This window comes from Borostomias antarcticus, assembly GCF_949987555.1.
Source record: "Borostomias antarcticus genome assembly, chromosome: 12".
In the NCBI taxonomy this organism is placed as follows: Eukaryota; Metazoa; Chordata; class Actinopteri; order Stomiiformes; family Stomiidae; genus Borostomias; species Borostomias antarcticus.
The window spans coordinates 21,919,112-21,939,111 of NC_140245.1; the positions used below are offsets into that span (position 1 = coordinate 21,919,112).

The window sequence follows — 20,000 nt, forward strand, 5'->3', positions numbered from 1 at the left end:
GTGGACGTCAATGGTAGTGTGATATGTGCTTTTATTTACACTCAATTTCGTGTGTAATCGCGGATAGTTTTCCCCGTTCTAAAAAGTAGCCATGGACATCCGCGCTAGTGTGATCCAGGCCGTAGGACTCTGTATATTGATCATGTAGAGAAGATAGGAATATACGAGTCCTAACACATACTGATGTTCCCATTCCTGAGTTCTGATATGCCCTGGATATGACAAATATCCAGTTTGGATGTTCCCCACAGACCCTTTTGCCCAGTGGATGGGGTGGTATCATGTTCTGTTCTCTTGATTCTTCAGGGATCTGTGGTATCATGTTCTGTTCTCTTGATTCTTCAGGGATCTGTGGTATCATGTTCTGTTCTCTTGATTCTTCAGGGATCTTTGGTATCATGTTCTGTTCTCTTGATTCTTCAGGGATCTGTGGTATCATGTTCTGTTCTCTTGATTCTTCCAGGGATCTGTGGTATCATGTTCTGTTCTCTTGATTCTTCAGGGATCTGTGGTATCATGTTCTGTTGCTCTTGATTCTTCAGGGATCTGTGGTATCATGTTCTGTTCTCTTGATTCTTCCAGGGATCTGCAGCGAGAGAAGCTGTTGCTACTGAAGAAATGTCTACTCTGGTCAACTATGTCCAACCCACTAAGTTTAACTCCTTTGAGGCTTCCAAAAGTTAGTTCTCTGTCTCTCTCTCTCTCTCTCTCTCTCTCTCTCTCACTCACACACACACACACACACCTCAACAGTGCTTGTGTGTGTGATAGTTCCTGAGTGTGTGTGTGTGTGTGTGTGTGTGTGTGTGTGTTTCAGAGGTGGCTCACAGCTTTCAGATGTCCTCCTTTGTGGAGACCAAAGCCCTGGAGCTGCTGACCAAGTCACCGGTGGAGTTCGTAGAGTATCCTTCCACATATACTTCCACATCTCAGGAGTGCTAGTATTACAATTATTATTATTATTATTATTATTATTATTATTATTATTATTAGTAGTAGTAGTAGTAGTAGCAGTAGTAGTAGTAGAAGTAGTAGTAATATTATTATTATTATTATTATTATTATTATTATTATTATTATTAGTAGTAGTAGTAGTAGTACTACAGTAGTAGTAGTAGTAGTAGTAGTAGTAGTAGTAGTAGTAGTAATAGTAGTAGTAGTAGTAGTAGTAGTAGTAGTAGTAGTAGGGGTATTGGTAATAGAAGTAGTGGTGTTGGTAATAGAAGTAGTGGTGTTGGTAATAGAAGTAGTGGTGTTGGTAATAGTAGTAGTGGTGTTGGTAATAGTAGTAGTGGTATTGGTAATAGTAGTAGTGGTATTGGTAATAGTAGTAGTGGTATTGGTAATAGTAGTAGTGGTGTTGGTAATAGAAGTAGTGGTATTGGTAATAGAAGTAGTGGTATTGGTAATAGAAGTAGTGGTATTGGTAATAGAAGTAGTGGTGTTGGTAATAGAAGTAGTGGTATTGGTAATAGAAGTAGTGGTGTTGGTAATAGAAGTAGTGGTATTGGTAATAGTAGTAGTGGTATTGGTAATAGAAGTAGTGGTGTTGGTAATAGAAGTAGTGGTAATAGTAGTAGTGGTGTTGGTAATAGAAGTAGTGGTGTTGGTAATAGACGTAGTGGTGTTGGTAATAGAAGTAGTGGTAATAGTAGTAGTGGTGTTGGTAATAGTAGTAGTGGTATTGGTAATAGAAGTAGTGGTGTTGGTAATATAAGTAGTGGTAATAGTAGTAGTGGTGTTGGTAATAGAAGTAGTGGTGTTGGTAATATAAGTAGTGGTGTTGGTAATATAACTAGTGGTAATAGTAGTAGTGGTGTTGGTAATAGTAGTAGTGGTATTGGTAATAGAAGTAGTGGTGTTGGTAATATAAGTAGTGGTAATAGTAGTAGTGGTGTTGGTAATAGTAGTAGTGGTATTGGTAATAGAAGTAGTGGTGTTGGTAATAGAAGTAGTGGTAATAGAAGTAGTGGTGTTGGTAATAGTAGTAGTGGTATTGGTAATAGTAGTAGTGGTATTGGTAATAGTAGTAGTGGTGTTGGTAATAGTAGTAGTGGTATTGGTAATAGAAGTAGTGGTGTTGGTAATAGAAGTAGTGGTAATAGAAGTAGTGGTGTTGGTTATAGTAGTAGTGGTATTGGTAATAGAAGTAGTGGTGTTGGTAATAGAAGTAGTGGTATTGGTAATAGTAGTAGTGGTGTTGGTAATAGAAGTAGTGGTGTTGGTAATAGAAGTAGTGGTGTTGGTAATAGAAGTAGTGGTAATAGTAGTAGTGGTGTTGGTAATAGTAGTAGTGGTATTGGTAATAGAAGTAGTGGTGTTGGTAATAGAAGTAGTGGTAATAGTAGTAGTGGTGTTGGTAATAGAAGTAGTGGTGTTGGTAATATAAGTAGTGGTGTTGGTAATATAAGTAGTGGTAATAGTAGTAGTGGTGTTGGTAATAGTAGTAGTGGTATTGGTAATAGAAGTAGTGGTATTGGTAATATAAGTAGTGGTAATAGTAGTAGTGGTGTTGGTAATAGTAGTAGTGGTATTGGTAATAGAAGTAGTGGTGTAGGTAATAGAAGTAGTGGTAATAGAAGTAGTGGTGTTGGTAATAGTAGTAGTGGTATTGGTAATAGTAGTAGTGGTATTGGTAATAGTAGTAGTGGTGTTGGTAATAGTAGTAGTGGTATTGGTAATAGAAGTAGTGGTGTTGGTAATAGAAGTAGTGGTAATAGAAGTAGTGGTGTTGGTAATAGTAGTAGTGGTATTGGTAATAGAAGTAGTGGTGTTGGTAATAGAAGTAGTGGTATTGGTAATAGTAGTAGTGGTGTTGGTAATAGTAGTAGTGGTGTTGGTAATAGTAGTAGTGGTATTGGTAATAGTAGTAGTGGTGTGGGTAATAGTAGTAGTGGTATTGGTAATAGTAGTAGTGGTATTGGTAATAGTAGTAGTGGTATTGGTAATAGAAGTAGTGGTGTTGGTAATAGTAGTAGTGGTATTGGTAATAGAAGTAGTGGTGTTGGTAATAGAAGTAGTGGTAATAGAAGTAGTGGTGTTGGTAATAGTAGTAGTGGTATTGGTAATAGTAGTAGTGGTATTGGTAATAGTAGTAGTGGTATTGGTAATAGAAGTAGTGGTGTTGGTAATAGTAGTAGTGGTATTGGTAATAGTAGTAGTGGTATTGGTAATAGTAGTAGTGGTATTGGTAAAAGTAGTAGTGGTGTTGGTAATAGTAGTAGTGGTATTGGTAATAGTAGTAGTGGTGTGGGTAATAGTAGTAGTGGTATTGGTAATAGTAGTAGTGGTATTGGTAATAGAAGTAGTGGTGTTGGTAATAGAAGTAGTGGTGTTGGTAATAGTAGTAGTGGTACGGGTAATTGTAGTAGTGGTGTTGGTAATAGTAGTAGTGGTATTGGTTATAGAAGTAGTGGTGTTGGTAATAGTAGTAGTGGTACGGGTAATAGTAGTAGTGGTGTTGGTAATAGTAGTAGTGGTATTGGTAATAGAAGAAGTGGTGTTGGTAATAGTAGTAGTGGTGTTGGTAATAGTAGTAGTGGTGTTGGTAATAGAAGAAGTGGTGTTGGTAATAGTAGTAGTGGTGTTGGTAATAGTAGTAGTGGTGTTGGTAATAGAAGTAGTGGTGTTGGTAATAGTAGTAGTGGTACGGGTAATTGTAGTAGTGGTGTTGGTAAAAGTAGTAGTGGTGTTGGTAATAGAAGTAGTGGTGTTGGTAATAGAAGTAGTGGTATTGGTAATAGAAGTAGTGGTGTTGGTAATAGTAGTAGTGGTGTTGGTAATAGTAGTAGTGGTGTTGGTAATAGTAGTAGTGGTATTGGTTATAGAAGTAGTGGTGTTGGTAATAGTAGTAGTGGTACGGGTAATAGTAGTAGTGGTGTTGGTAATAGTAGTAGTGGTATTGGTAATAGAAGAAGTGGTGTTGGTAATAGTAGTAGTGGTGTTGGTAATAGTAGTAGTGGTGTTGGTAATAGAAGAAGTGGTGTTGGTAATAGTAGTAGTGGTGTTGGTAATAGTAGTAGTGGTGTTGGTAATAGAAGTAGTGGTGTTGGTAATAGAAGAAGTGGTGTTGGTAATAGTAGTAGTGGTGTTGGTAATAGTAGTAGTGGTGTTGGTAATAGAAGTAGTGGTGTTGGTAATAGTAGTAGTGGTACGGGTAATTGTAGTAGTGGTGTTGGTAAAAGTAGTAGTGGTGTTGGTAATAGAAGTAGTGGTGTTGGTAATAGAAGTAGTGGTATTGGTAATAGAAGTAGTGGTGTTGGTAATAGTAGTAGTGGTGTTGGTAATAGTAGTAGTGGTGTTGGTAATAGTAGTAGTGGTATTGGTTATAGAAGTAGTGGTGTTGGTAATAGTAGTAGTGGTACGGGTAATAGTAGTAGTGGTGTTGGTAATAGTAGTAGTGGTATTGGTAATAGAAGAAGTGGTGTTGGTAATAGTAGTAGTGGTGTTGGTAATAGTAGTAGTGGTGTTGGTAATAGAAGAAGTGGTGTTGGTAATAGTAGTAGTGGTGTTGGTAATAGTAGTAGTGGTGTTGGTAATAGAAGTAGTGGTGTTGGTAATAGTAGTAGTGGTATTGGTAATAGTAGTAGTGGTATTGGTAATAGTAGTAGTGGTATTGGTAAAAGTAGTAGTGGTGTTGGTAATAGTAGTAGTGGTATTGGTAATAGTAGTAGTGGTATTGGTAATAGAAGTAGTGGTGTTGGTAATAGAAGTAGTGGTGTTGGTAATAGTAGTAGTGGTACGGGTAATAGTAGTAGTGGTGTTGGTAATAGAAGTAGTGGTGTTGGTAATAATAGTAGTGGTATTGGTAATAATAGTAGTGGTATTGGTAATAGTAGTAGTGGTGTTGGTAATAGTAGTAGTGGTATTGGTAATAGTAGTAGTGGTGTTGGTAATAGTAGTAGTGGTGTTGGTAATAGTAGTAGTGGTATTGGTAATAGTAGTAGTGGTGTTGGTAATAGTAGTAGTGGTATTGGTAATAGTAGTAGTGGTATTGGTAATAGAAGTAGTGGTGTTGGTAATAGAAGTAGTGGTATTGGTAATAGTAGTAGTGGTGTTGGTAATAGAAGTAGTGGTGTTGGTAATAGAAGTAGTGGTGTTGGTAATAGTAGTAGTGGTATGGGTAATAGTAGTAGTGGTGTTGGTAATAGTAGTAGTGGTGTTGGTAATAGTAGTAGTGGTGTTGGTAATAGTAGTAGTGGTATTGGTAATAGTAGTAGTGGTGTTGGTAATAGTAGTAGTGGTATTGGTAATAGTAGTAGTGGTATTGGTAATAGAAGTAGTGGTGTTGGTAATAGAAGTAGTGGTATTGGTAATAGTAGTAGTGGTGTTGGTAATAGAAGTAGTGGTGTTGGTAATAGAAGTAGTGGTGTTGGTAATAGTAGTAGTGGTACGGGTAATAGTAGTAGTGGTGTTGGTAATAGAAGTAGTGGTGTTGGTAATAGAAGTAGTGGTGTTGGTAATAGTAGTAGTGGTACGGGTAATAGTAGTAGTGGTGTTGGTAATAGTAGTAGTGGTGTTGGTAATAGTAGTAGTGGTGTTGGTAATAGTAGTAGTGGTATTGGTAATAGTAGTAGTGGTATTGGTAATAGTAGTAGTGGTATTGGTAATAGTAGTAGTGGTGTTGGTAATAGTAGTAGTGGTATTGGTAATAGTAGTAGTGGTATTGGTAATAGTAGTAGTGGTATTGGTAATAGAAGTAGTGGTGTTGGTAATAGTAGTAGTGGTATTGGTAATAGTAGTAGTGGTGTTTGTAATAGAAGTAGTGGTGTTGGTAATAGTAGTAGTGGTATTGGTAATAGTAGTAGTGGTATTGGTAATAGTAGTAGTGGTATTGGTAATAGAAGTAGTGGTGTTGGTAATAGTAGTAGTGGTATTGGTAATAGTAGTAGTGGTGTTGGTAATAGAAGTAGTGGTGTTGGTAATAGTAGTAGTGGTATTGGTAATAGAAGTAGTGGTATTGGTAATAGTAGTAGTGGTATTGGTAATAGTAGTAGTGGTATTGGTAATAGAAGTAGTGGTGTTGGTAATAGAAGTAGTGGTAATAGTAGTAGTGGTGTTGTTAATAGAAGTAGTGGTGTTGGTAATAGAAGTAGTGGTGTTGGTAATAGAAGTAGTGGTGTTGGTAATAGAAGTAGTGGTGTTGGTAATAGAAGTAGTGGTATTGGTAATAGTAGTAGTGGTGTTGGTAATAGTAGTAGTGGTATTGGTAATAGTAGTAGTGGTGTTGGTAATAGAAGTAGTGGTATTGGTAATAGTAGTAGTGGTATTGGTAATAGTAGTAGTGGTGTTGGTAATAGTAGTAGTGGTATTGGTAATAGTAGTAGTGGTATTGGTAATAGTAGTAGTGGTATTTGTAATAGAAGTAGTGGTGTTGGTAATAGAAGTAGTGGTGTTGGTAATAGTAGTAGTGGTATTGGTAATAGTAGTAGTGGTATTGGTAATAGTAGTAGTGGTATTGGTAATAGAAGTAGTGGTGTTGGTAATAGAAGTAGTGGTAATAGTAGTAGTGGTGTTGGTAACATAAGTAGTGGTGTTGGTAATAGAAGTAGTGGTGTTGGTAATAGAAGTAGTGGTGTTGGTAATAGAAGTAGTGGTGTTGGTAATATAAGTAGTGGTATTGGTAATAGAAGTAGTGGTGTTGGTAATAGAAGTAGTGGTGTTGGTAATAGTAGTAGTGGTATTGGTAATAGTAGTAGTGGTGTTGGTAATAGAAGTAGTGGTGTTGGTAATAGTAGTAGTGGTATTGGTAATAGTAGTAGTGGTATTGGTAATAGTAGTAGTGGTATTGGTAAAAGTAGTAGTGGTGTTGGTAATAGTAGTAGTGGTATTGGTAATAGTAGTAGTGGTGTTGGTAATAGTAGTAGTGGTATTGGTAATAGTAGTAGTGGTATTGGTAATAGAAGTAGTGGTGTTGGTAATAGAAGTAGTGGTGTTGGTAATAGTAGTAGTGGTGTTGGTAATAGTAGTAGTGGTGTTGGTAATAGTAGTAGTGGTATTGGTAATATAAGTAGTGGTGTTGGTAATAGTAGTAGTGGTGTTGGTAATAGTAGTAGTGGTATTGGTAATAGTAGTAGTGGTGTTGGTAATAGTAGTAGTGGTATTGGTAATAGTAGTAGTGGTGTTGGTAATAGTAGTAGTGGTGTTGGTAATAGAAGTAGTGGTATTGGTAATAGTAGTAGTGGTGTTGGTAATAGAAGTAGTGGTGTTGGTAATAGAAGTAGTGGTGTTGGTAATAGTAGTAGTGGTATGGGTAATAGTAGTAGTGGTGTTGGTAATAGTAGTAGTGGTGTTGGTAATAGTAGTAGTGGTATTGGTAATAGTAGTAGTGGTGTTGGTAATAGTAGTAGTGGTATTGGTAATAGTAGTAGTGGTATTGGTAATAGAAGTAGTGGTGTTGGTAATAGAAGTAGTGGTATTGGTAATAGTAGTAGTGGTGTTGGTAATAGAAGTAGTGGTGTTGGTAATAGAAGTAGTGGTGTTGGTAATAGTAGTAGTGGTGTTGGTAATAGTAGTAGTGGTACGGGTAATAGTAGTAGTGGTGTTGGTAATAGAAGTAGTGGTGTTGGTAATAGAAGTAGTGGTGTTGGTAATAGTAGTAGTGGTATTGGTAATAGTAGTAGTGGTATTGGTAATAGTAGTAGTGGTATTGGTAATAGAAGTAGTGGTGTTGGTAATAGTAGTAGTGGTATTGGTAATAGTAGTAGTGGTGTTTGTAATAGAAGTAGTGGTGTTGGTAATAGTAGTAGTGGTATTGGTAATAGTAGTAGTGGTATTGGTAATAGTAGTAGTGGTATTGGTAATAGAAGTAGTGGTGTTGGTAATAGTAGTAGTGGTATTGGTAATAGTAGTAGTGGTGTTGGTAATAGAAGTAGTGGTGTTGGTAATAGTAGTAGTGGTATTGGTAATAGAAGTAGTGGTATTGGTAATAGTAGTAGTGGTATTGGTAATAGTAGTAGTGGTATTGGTAATAGAAGTAGTGGTGTTGGTAATAGAAGTAGTGGTAATAGTAGTAGTGGTGTTGGTAATAGAAGTAGTGGTGTTGGTAATAGTAGTAGTGGTGTTGGTAATAGAAGTAGTGGTGTTGGTAATAGAAGTAGTGGTGTTGGTAATAGAAGTAGTGGTGTTGGTAATAGAAGTAGTGGTATTGGTAATAGTAGTAGTGGTGTTGGTAATAGTAGTAGTGGTATTGGTAATAGTAGTAGTGGTGTTGGTAATAGAAGTAGTGGTATTGGTAATAGTAGTAGTGGTATTGGTAATAGTAGTAGTGGTGTTGGTAATAGTAGTAGTGGTATTGGTAATAGTAGTAGTGGTATTGGTAATAGTAGTAGTGGTATTTGTAATAGAAGTAGTGGTGTTGGTAATAGAAGTAGTGGTGTTGGTAATAGTAGTAGTGGTATTGGTAATAGTAGTAGTGGTATTGGTAATAGTAGTAGTGGTATTGGTAATAGAAGTAGTGGTGTTGGTAATAGAAGTAGTGGTAATAGTAGTAGTGGTGTTGGTAATAGAAGTAGTGGTGTTGGTAATAGAAGTAGTGGTGTTGGTAATAGAAGTAGTGGTGTTGGTAATAGAAGTAGTGGTGTTGGTAATAGTAGTAGTGGTATTGGTAATAGTAGTAGTGGTTTTGGTAATAGTAGTAGTGGTATTGGTAATAGTAGTAGTGGTATTGGTAATAGAAGTAGTGGTGTTGGTAATAGAAGTAGTGGTGTTGGTAATAATAGTAGTGGTATTGGTAATAGTAGTAGTGGTGTTGGTAATAGTAGTAGTGGTGTTGGTAATAGTAGTAGTGGTGTTGGTAATAGAAGTAGTGGTGTTGGTAATAGTAGTAGTGGTACGGGTAATTGTAGTAGTGGTGTTGGTAAAAGTAGTAGTGGTGTTGGTAATAGAAGTAGTGGTGTTGGTAATAGAAGTAGTGGTATTGGTAATAGAAGTAGTGGTGTTGGTAATAGTAGTAGTGGTGTTGGTAATAGTAGTAGTGGTGTTGGTAATAGTAGTAGTGGTATTGGTTATAGAAGTAGTGGTGTTGGTAATAGTAGTAGTGGTACGGGTAATAGTAGTAGTGGTGTTGGTAATAGTAGTAGTGGTATTGGTAATAGAAGAAGTGGTGTTGGTAATAGTAGTAGTGGTGTTGGTAATAGTAGTAGTGGTGTTGGTAATAGAAGAAGTGGTGTTGGTAATAGTAGTAGTGGTGTTGGTAATAGTAGTAGTGGTGTTGGTAATAGAAGTAGTGGTGTTGGTAATAGTAGTAGTGGTATTGGTAATAGTAGTAGTGGTATTGGTAATAGTAGTAGTGGTATTGGTAAAAGTAGTAGTGGTGTTGGTAATAGTAGTAGTGGTATTGGTAATAGTAGTAGTGGTATTGGTAATAGAAGTAGTGGTGTTGGTAATAGAAGTAGTGGTGTTGGTAATAGTAGTAGTGGTACGGGTAATAGTAGTAGTGGTGTTGGTAATAGAAGTAGTGGTGTTGGTAATAATAGTAGTGGTATTGGTAATAATAGTAGTGGTATTGGTAATAGTAGTAGTGGTGTTGGTAATAGTAGTAGTGGTATTGGTAATAGTAGTAGTGGTGTTGGTAATAGTAGTAGTGGTGTTGGTAATAGTAGTAGTGGTATTGGTAATAGTAGTAGTGGTGTTGGTAATAGTAGTAGTGGTATTGGTAATAGTAGTAGTGGTATTGGTAATAGAAGTAGTGGTGTTGGTAATAGAAGTAGTGGTATTGGTAATAGTAGTAGTGGTGTTGGTAATAGAAGTAGTGGTGTTGGTAATAGAAGTAGTGGTGTTGGTAATAGTAGTAGTGGTATGGGTAATAGTAGTAGTGGTGTTGGTAATAGTAGTAGTGGTGTTGGTAATAGTAGTAGTGGTGTTGGTAATAGTAGTAGTGGTATTGGTAATAGTAGTAGTTGTGTTGGTAATAGTAGTAGTGGTATTGGTAATAGTAGTAGTGGTATTGGTAATAGAAGTAGTGGTGTTGGTAATAGAAGTAGTGGTATTGGTAATAGTAGTAGTGGTGTTGGTAATAGAAGTAGTGGTGTTGGTAATAGAAGTAGTGGTGTTGGTAATAGTAGTAGTGGTACGGGTAATAGTAGTAGTGGTGTTGGTAATAGAAGTAGTGGTGTTGGTAATAGAAGTAGTGGTGTTGGTAATAGTAGTAGTGGTACGGGTAATAGTAGTAGTGGTGTTGGTAATAGTAGTAGTGGTGTTGGTAATAGTAGTAGTGGTGTTGGTAATAGTAGTAGTGGTATTGGTAATAGTAGTAGTGGTATTGGTAATAGTAGTAGTGGTATTGGTAATAGTAGTAGTGGTGTTGGTAATAGTAGTAGTGGTATTGGTAATAGTAGTAGTGGTATTGGTAATAGTAGTAGTGGTATTGGTAATAGAAGTAGTGGTGTTGGTAATAGTAGTAGTGGTATTGGTAATAGTAGTAGTGGTGTTTGTAATAGAAGTAGTGGTGTTGGTAATAGTAGTAGTGGTATTGGTAATAGTAGTAGTGGTATTGGTAATAGTAGTAGTGGTATTGGTAATAGAAGTAGTGGTGTTGGTAATAGTAGTAGTGGTATTGGTAATAGTAGTAGTGGTGTTGGTAATAGAAGTAGTGGTGTTGGTAATAGTAGTAGTGGTATTGGTAATAGAAGTAGTGGTATTGGTAATAGTAGTAGTGGTATTGGTAATAGTAGTAGTGGTATTGGTAATAGAAGTAGTGGTGTTGGTAATAGAAGTAGTGGTAATAGTAGTAGTGGTGTTGTTAATAGAAGTAGTGGTGTTGGTAATAGAAGTAGTGGTGTTGGTAATAGAAGTAGTGGTGTTGGTAATAGAAGTAGTGGTGTTGGTAATAGAAGTAGTGGTATTGGTAATAGTAGTAGTGGTGTTGGTAATAGTAGTAGTGGTATTGGTAATAGTAGTAGTGGTGTTGGTAATAGAAGTAGTGGTATTGGTAATAGTAGTAGTGGTATTGGTAATAGTAGTAGTGGTGTTGGTAATAGTAGTAGTGGTATTGGTAATAGTAGTAGTGGTATTGGTAATAGTAGTAGTGGTATTGGTAATAGTAGTAGTGGTGTTTGTAATAGAAGTAGTGGTGTTGGTAATAGTAGTAGTGGTATTGGTAATAGTAGTAGTGGTATTGGTAATAGTAGTAGTGGTATTGGTAATAGAAGTAGTGGTGTTGGTAATAGTAGTAGTGGTATTGGTAATAGTAGTAGTGGTGTTGGTAATAGAAGTAGTGGTGTTGGTAATAGTAGTAGTGGTATTGGTAATAGAAGTAGTGGTATTGGTAATAGTAGTAGTGGTATTGGTAATAGTAGTAGTGGTATTGGTAATAGAAGTAGTGGTGTTGGTAATAGAAGTAGTGGTAATAGTAGTAGTGGTGTTGGTAATAGAAGTAGTGGTGTTGGTAATAGTAGTAGTGGTGTTGGTAATAGAAGTAGTGGTGTTGGTAATAGAAGTAGTGGTGTTGGTAATAGAAGTAGTGGTGTTGGTAATAGAAGTAGTGGTATTGGTAATAGTAGTAGTGGTGTTGGTAATAGTAGTAGTGGTATTGGTAATAGTAGTAGTGGTGTTGGTAATAGAAGTAGTGGTATTGGTAATAGTAGTAGTGGTATTGGTAATAGTAGTAGTGGTGTTGGTAATAGTAGTAGTGGTATTGGTAATAGTAGTAGTGGTATTGGTAATAGTAGTAGTGGTATTTGTAATAGAAGTAGTGGTGTTGGTAATAGAAGTAGTGGTGTTGGTAATAGTAGTAGTGGTATTGGTAATAGTAGTAGTGGTATTGGTAATAGTAGTAGTGGTATTGGTAATAGAAGTAGTGGTGTTGGTAATAGAAGTAGTGGTAATAGTAGTAGTGGTGTTGGTAATAGAAGTAGTGGTGTTGGTAATAGAAGTAGTGGTGTTGGTAATAGAAGTAGTGGTGTTGGTAATAGAAGTAGTGGTGTTGGTAATAGTAGTAGTGGTATTGGTAATAGTAGTAGTGGTTTTGGTAATAGTAGTAGTGGTATTGGTAATAGTAGTAGTGGTATTGGTAATAGAAGTAGTGGTGTTGGTAATAGAAGTAGTGGTGTTGGTAATAATAGTAGTGGTATTGGTAATAGTAGTAGTGGTGTTGGTAATAGTAGTAGTGGTGTTGGTAATAGTAGTAGTGGTGTTGGTAATAGAAGTAGTGGTGTTGGTAATAGTAGTAGTGGTACGGGTAATTGTAGTAGTGGTGTTGGTAAAAGTAGTAGTGGTGTTGGTAATAGAAGTAGTGGTGTTGGTAATAGAAGTAGTGGTATTGGTAATAGAAGTAGTGGTGTTGGTAATAGTAGTAGTGGTGTTGGTAATAGTAGTAGTGGTGTTGGTAATAGTAGTAGTGGTATTGGTTATAGAAGTAGTGGTGTTGGTAATAGTAGTAGTGGTACGGGTAATAGTAGTAGTGGTGTTGGTAATAGTAGTAGTGGTATTGGTAATAGAAGAAGTGGTGTTGGTAATAGTAGTAGTGGTGTTGGTAATAGTAGTAGTGGTGTTGGTAATAGAAGAAGTGGTGTTGGTAATAGTAGTAGTGGTGTTGGTAATAGTAGTAGTGGTGTTGGTAATAGAAGTAGTGGTGTTGGTAATAGTAGTAGTGGTATTGGTAATAGTAGTAGTGGTATTGGTAATAGTAGTAGTGGTATTGGTAAAAGTAGTAGTGGTGTTGGTAATAGTAGTAGTGGTATTGGTAATAGTAGTAGTGGTATTGGTAATAGAAGTAGTGGTGTTGGTAATAGAAGTAGTGGTGTTGGTAATAGTAGTAGTGGTACGGGTAATAGTAGTAGTGGTGTTGGTAATAGAAGTAGTGGTGTTGGTAATAATAGTAGTGGTATTGGTAATAATAGTAGTGGTATTGGTAATAGTAGTAGTGGTGTTGGTAATAGTAGTAGTGGTATTGGTAATAGTAGTAGTGGTGTTGGTAATAGTAGTAGTGGTGTTGGTAATAGTAGTAGTGGTATTGGTAATAGTAGTAGTGGTGTTGGTAATAGTAGTAGTGGTATTGGTAATAGTAGTAGTGGTATTGGTAATAGAAGTAGTGGTGTTGGTAATAGAAGTAGTGGTATTGGTAATAGTAGTAGTGGTGTTGGTAATAGAAGTAGTGGTGTTGGTAATAGAAGTAGTGGTGTTGGTAATAGTAGTAGTGGTATGGGTAATAGTAGTAGTGGTGTTGGTAATAGTAGTAGTGGTGTTGGTAATAGTAGTAGTGGTGTTGGTAATAGTAGTAGTGGTATTGGTAATAGTAGTAGTTGTGTTGGTAATAGTAGTAGTGGTATTGGTAATAGTAGTAGTGGTATTGGTAATAGAAGTAGTGGTGTTGGTAATAGAAGTAGTGGTATTGGTAATAGTAGTAGTGGTGTTGGTAATAGAAGTAGTGGTGTTGGTAATAGAAGTAGTGGTGTTGGTAATAGTAGTAGTGGTACGGGTAATAGTAGTAGTGGTGTTGGTAATAGAAGTAGTGGTGTTGGTAATAGAAGTAGTGGTGTTGGTAATAGTAGTAGTGGTACGGGTAATAGTAGTAGTGGTGTTGGTAATAGTAGTAGTGGTGTTGGTAATAGTAGTAGTGGTGTTGGTAATAGTAGTAGTGGTATTGGTAATAGTAGTAGTGGTATTGGTAATAGTAGTAGTGGTATTGGTAATAGTAGTAGTGGTGTTGGTAATAGTAGTAGTGGTATTGGTAATAGTAGTAGTGGTATTGGTAATAGTAGTAGTGGTATTGGTAATAGAAGTAGTGGTGTTGGTAATAGTAGTAGTGGTATTGGTAATAGTAGTAGTGGTGTTTGTAATAGAAGTAGTGGTGTTGGTAATAGTAGTAGTGGTATTGGTAATAGTAGTAGTGGTATTGGTAATAGTAGTAGTGGTATTGGTAATAGAAGTAGTGGTGTTGGTAATAGTAGTAGTGGTATTGGTAATAGTAGTAGTGGTGTTGGTAATAGAAGTAGTGGTGTTGGTAATAGTAGTAGTGGTATTGGTAATAGAAGTAGTGGTATTGGTAATAGTAGTAGTGGTATTGGTAATAGTAGTAGTGGTATTGGTAATAGAAGTAGTGGTGTTGGTAATAGAAGTAGTGGTAATAGTAGTAGTGGTGTTGTTAATAGAAGTAGTGGTGTTGGTAATAGAAGTAGTGGTGTTGGTAATAGAAGTAGTGGTGTTGGTAATAGAAGTAGTGGTGTTGGTAATAGAAGTAGTGGTATTGGTAATAGTAGTAGTGGTGTTGGTAATAGTAGTAGTGGTATTGGTAATAGTAGTAGTGGTGTTGGTAATAGAAGTAGTGGTATTGGTAATAGTAGTAGTGGTATTGGTAATAGTAGTAGTGGTGTTGGTAATAGTAGTAGTGGTATTGGTAATAGTAGTAGTGGTATTGGTAATAGTAGTAGTGGTATTTGTAATAGAAGTAGTGGTGTTGGTAATAGAAGTAGTGGTGTTGGTAATAGTAGTAGTGGTATTGGTAATAGTAGTAGTGGTATTGGTAATAGTAGTAGTGGTATTGGTAATAGAAGTAGTGGTGTTGGTAATAGAAGTAGTGGTAATAGTAGTAGTGGTGTTGGTAACATAAGTAGTGGTGTTGGTAATAGAAGTAGTGGTGTTGGTAATAGAAGTAGTGGTGTTGGTAATAGAAGTAGTGGTGTTGGTAATATAAGTAGTGGTATTGGTAATAGAAGTAGTGGTGTTGGTAATAGAAGTAGTGGTGTTGGTAATAGTAGTAGTGGTATTGGTAATAGTAGTAGTGGTGTTGGTAATAGAAGTAGTGGTGTTGGTAATAGTAGTAGTGGTATTGGTAATAGTAGTAGTGGTATTGGTAATAGTAGTAGTGGTATTGGTAAAAGTAGTAGTGGTGTTGGTAATAGTAGTAGTGGTATTGGTAATAGTAGTAGTGGTGTTGGTAATAGTAGTAGTGGTATTGGTAATAGTAGTAGTGGTATTGGTAATAGAAGTAGTGGTGTTGGTAATAGAAGTAGTGGTGTTGGTAATAGTAGTAGTGGTGTTGGTAATAGTAGTAGTGGTGTTGGTAATAGTAGTAGTGGTATTGGTAATATAAGTAGTGGTGTTGGTAATAGTAGTAGTGGTGTTGGTAATAGTAGTAGTGGTATTGGTAATAGTAGTAGTGGTGTTGGTAATAGTAGTAGTGGTATTGGTAATAGTAGTAGTGGTGTTGGTAATAGTAGTAGTGGTGTTGGTAATAGAAGTAGTGGTATTGGTAATAGTAGTAGTGGTGTTGGTAATAGAAGTAGTGGTGTTGGTAATAGAAGTAGTGGTGTTGGTAATAGTAGTAGTGGTATGGGTAATAGTAGTAGTGGTGTTGGTAATAGTAGTAGTGGTGTTGGTAATAGTAGTAGTGGTATTGGTAATAGTAGTAGTGGTGTTGGTAATAGTAGTAGTGGTATTGGTAATAGTAGTAGTGGTATTGGTAATAGAAGTAGTGGTGTTGGTAATAGAAGTAGTGGTATTGGTAATAGTAGTAGTGGTGTTGGTAATAGAAGTAGTGGTGTTGGTAATAGAAGTAGTGGTGTTGGTAATATAAGTAGTGGTATTGGTAATAGAAGTAGTGGTGTTGGTAATAGAAGTAGTGGTGTTGGTAATAGTAGTAGTGGTATTGGTAATAGTAGTAGTGGTGTTGGTAATAGAAGTAGTGGTGTTGGTAATAGTAGTAGTGGTATTGGTAATAGTAGTAGTGGTATTGGTAATAGTAGTAGTGGTATTGGTAAAAGTAGTAGTGGTGTTGGTAATAGTAGTAGTGGTATTGGTAATAGTAGTAGTGGTGTTGGTAATAGTAGTAGTGGTATTGGTAATAGTAGTAGTGGTATTGGTAATAGAAGTAGTGGTGTTGGTAATAGAAGTAGTGGTGTTGGTAATAGTAGTAGTGGTGTTGGTAATAGTAGTAGTGGTGTTGGTAATAGTAGTAGTGGTATTGGTAATATAAGTAGTGGTGTTGGTAATAGTAGTAGTGGTGTTGGTAATAGTAGTAGTGGTATTGGTAATAGTAGTAGTGGTGTTGGTAATAGTAGTAGTGGTATTGGTAATAGTAGTAGTGGTGTTGGTAATAGTAGTAGTGGTGTTGGTAATAGAAGTAGTGGTATTGGTAATAGTAGTAGTGGTGTTGGTAATAGAAGTAGTGGTGTTGGTAATAGAAGTAGTGGTGTTGGTAATAGTAGTAGTGGTATGGGTAATAGTAGTAGTGGTGTTGGTAATAGTAGTAGTGGTGTTGGTAATAGTAGTAGTGGTATTGGTAATAGTAGTAGTGGTGTTGGTAATAGTAGTAGTGGTATTGGTAATAGTAGTAGTGGTATTGGTAATAGAAGTAGTGGTGTTGGTAATAGAAGTAGTGGTATTGGTAATAGTAGTAGTGGTGTTGGTAATAGAAGTAGTGGTGTTGGTAATAGAAGTAGTGGTGTTGGTAATAGTAGTAGTGGTGTTGGTAATAGTAGTAGTGGTACGGGTAATAGTAGTAGTGGTGTTGGTAATAGAAGTAGTGGTGTTGGTAATAGAAGTAGTGGTGTTGGTAATAGTAGTAGTGGTATTGGTAATAGTAGTAGTGGTATTGGTAATAGTAGTAGTGGTATTGGTAATAGAAGTAGTGGTGTTGGTAATAGTAGTAGTGGTATTGGTAATAGTAGTAGTGGTGTTTGTAATAGAAGTAGTGGTGTTGGTAATAGTAGTAGTGGTATTGGTAATAGTAGTAGTGGTATTGGTAATAGTAGTAGTGGTATTGGTAATAGAAGTAGTGGTGTTGGTAATAGTAGTAGTGGTATTGGTAATAGTAGTAGTGGTGTTGGTAATAGAAGTAGTGGTGTTGGTAATAGTAGTAGTGGTATTGGTAATAGAAGTAGTGGTATTGGTAATAGTAGTAGTGGTATTGGTAATAGTAGTAGTGGTATTGGTAATAGAAGTAGTGGTGTTGGTAATAGAAGTAGTGGTAATAGTAGTAGTGGTGTTGGTAATAGAAGTAGTGGTGTTGGTAATAGTAGTAGTGGTGTTGGTAATAGAAGTAGTGGTGTTGGTAATAGAAGTAGTGGTGTTGGTAATAGAAGTAGTGGTGTTGGTAATAGAAGTAGTGGTATTGGTAATAGTAGTAGTGGTGTTGGTAATAGTAGTAGTGGTATTGGTAATAGTAGTAGTGGTGTTGGTAATAGAAGTAGTGGTATTGGTAATAGTAGTAGTGGTATTGGTAATAGAAGTAGTGGTGTTGGTAATAATAGTAGTGGTATTGGTAATAGTAGTAGTGGTGTTGGTAATAGTAGTAGTGGTATTGGTAATAGAAGTAGTGGTGTTGGTAATAGAAGTAGTGGTAATAGTAGTAGTGGTGTTGGTAATAGTAGTAGTGGTATTGGTAATAGAAGTAGTGGTGTTGGTAATAGAAGTAGTGGTATTGGTAATAGTAGTAGTGGTGTTGGTAATAGAAGTAGTGGTGTTGGTAATAGAAGTAGTGGTGTTGGTAATAGAAGTAGTGGTAATAGAAGTAGTGGTGTTGGTAATAGTAGTAGTGGTATTGGTAATAGAAGTAGTGGTGTTGGTAATAGAAGTAGTGGTATTGGTAATAGTAGTAGTGGTGTTGGTAATAGAAGTAGTGGTGTTGGTAATAGAAGTAGTGGTGTTGGTAATAGAAGTAGTGGTAATAGTAGTAGTGGTGTTGGTAATAGTAGTAGTGGTATTGGTAATAGAAGTAGTGGTGTTGGTAATAGAAGTAGTGGTAATAGTAGTAGTGGTGTTGGTAATAGAAGTAGTGGTGTTGGTAATATAAGTAGTGGTGTTGGTAATATAAGTAGTGGTAATAGTAGTAGTGGTGTTCGTAATAGTAGTAGTGGTGTTGGTAATAGTAGTAGTGGTGTTGGTAATAGAAATAGTATCAAGACTGTTCCTCATAAATTCATGTCAGATACAACAAGTTCCAGCTCAGCCGGATCTACCCCAAGGGCACCAGAGTGGACTCCTCCAACTACATGCCTCAGCTGTTCTGGAACGCAGGCTGTCAGCTGGTGGCTCTCAACTTTCAAACTATAGGTGAACTATAACCCCTGACCCCATCATAAGCATGATCATTACCTGAGCTAACCTCACCTGACCTGAGCTAACCTCAACTGACCTGAGCTAACCTCAACTGACCTGAGCTAACCTCAACTGACCTGAGCTAACCTCAACTGACCTGAGCTAACCTCAACTGACCTGAGCTAACCTCAACTGGATACTGTTGCTGCGTATTCTGTAACAAACAAATCTCTCTGATCTCACTACGGTACACATGTATGTAACAGCTCTTCATCTCCTCTCCCGTCTTCTCTCCTTTCATCTCCTCTCCTGTCTCCTCCTCTCTGTCCCCCTGTCCCTCTGTCCCGCTGTCCCTCTGTCCCCCTGTCCCTCTGTCCCCCTGTCCCTCTGTCCCCCTGTGTCTCTGTGTCTCTGTCCCCCTGTCCCTCTGTCCCCCTGTCCCAGACCTGTCCATGCAGTTAAACCTGGGAATGTTTGAGTACAATGGGAAGAGCGGCTACAGACTGAAGCCAGAGTTTATGAGACGACCAGACAAACACTTTGACCCGTTTACAGAAACCACTGTGGACGGCATCGTGGCCAACACGCTCTCTGTCAAGGTTAGAAATACACTCCAACGCCAACCAAGGTTAGAACTAGAAATGGTGCTCGGAGAGCACAGACCTGCGTCCATGAATGCCTGCTGAGGCTCTGTGCGCGCGCACGTGTGTGTGAGCAGGACATTTATGCCTATATCTCTGTCCTGCACCCTGGTTCTGACCAGTGTGTGTGTGACCCACATGTCATCCCTGGTTCTGAGCAGTGTGTGTGTGACCCACATGTCATCCCTGGTTCTGACCAGTGTGTGTGACCCACAGGTCATCTCTGGCCAGTTCCTGAGCGATAAGAAGGTGGGTGTGTACATTGAGATCGACATGTTCGGTTTGCCGGTCGACACGCGGAGGAAAGCTCTGAAGACCAAGACCTCCCAGAACAACGCCATCAACCCTGTCTGGGACGAGGAGCCAATCATCTTCAAGAAGGTGATGTCACACAGCCAGCTGTGTTGTGATCTACTCTGTTCTGTGGCCCTAAATAATATAGTTACACATATTGCTATAATCTGCTATAAGGTTATTTCTACCACAGTTAGGACAGGTGGTAGGATATCTCCAACTAGATCTCTTCCTGCAGATGTTCTCCTGCAGATGTTCTAACTGTTCTCTAACTGTTTGAACAGGTTGTTCTTCCCACGTTGGCGTCTCTGAGAATCGCTGCATTTGAGGAAGGAGGGAAGTTCATTGGTCAGCAGATCATCCCCGTCTCTGCAGTCCGTCCAGGTGAGTGGGGGGTCTGTCCCTGACCTCTCTGACTACAGGTCAGGTGAGTGGGGGTCACGTCTGTCCCTGACCTCTCTGACTACAGGTCAGGTGAGTGGGGGTCACGTCTGTCCCTGACCTCTCTGACTACAGGTCAGGTGAGTGGGGGTCACGTCTGTCCCTGACCTCTCTGACTACAGGTCAGGTGAGTGGGGGTCACGTCTGTCCCTGACCTCTCTGACTACAGGTCAGGTGAGTGGGGGGTCTGTCCCTGACCTCTCTGACTACAGGTCAGGTGAGTGGGGGTCACGTCTGTCCCTGACCTCTCTGACTACAGGCTGAGCTGCTCATGTCCATTCTGACCTGCCTGTTCTAGCTGCTCTGATCAGGCTGTCTGTCCAGGTTATCGCTACATCGGCCTCAGGAATGAGAGGAACCAGTCCCTGATTTTACCTGCTATCTTCGTCTACATAGAAGTGAAGGACTATGTCCCCGACACCTTTGCAGGTCAGCTCTTTACACTCGTCCCTGACCCTGACCCTGACCCTAACCCTAACCCTAACCCTAACCCTAACCCTAACCCTAACCAAACCAAATATGGGTCTGGGACCAGGGTCTGGGACTGGTATTACTGTTTGTGAGTTGGGTACTAGGGTTTGGGGCCTTAGGTCTGTGGTCTTAAGTCTCACTTGCTGCACCTAGAACACCAGAACAGACACACACACA

General features: G+C 38.1%; 1 protein-coding gene across 1 annotated transcript in view; it reads left to right on the forward strand.

The window, feature by feature from the left end:
- plcb1 (phospholipase C beta 1) overlaps positions 1 to 20,000 on the forward strand; it is a gene marked incomplete at both ends in the record, with an annotated part of 64,838 nt that overhangs the window by 15,451 nt on the left and 29,387 nt on the right. The window contains 7 exons of the mRNA XM_084446492.1: positions 583 to 679; positions 818 to 902; positions 17,867 to 17,991; positions 18,421 to 18,575; positions 18,834 to 18,998; positions 19,196 to 19,295; positions 19,677 to 19,781. Coding sequence (XP_084302618.1) covers positions 583 to 679; positions 818 to 902; positions 17,867 to 17,991; positions 18,421 to 18,575; positions 18,834 to 18,998; positions 19,196 to 19,295; positions 19,677 to 19,781 — 832 coding nt within the window. The remainder of the gene's footprint in view (positions 1 to 582; positions 680 to 817; positions 903 to 17,866; positions 17,992 to 18,420; positions 18,576 to 18,833; positions 18,999 to 19,195; positions 19,296 to 19,676; positions 19,782 to 20,000) is intronic.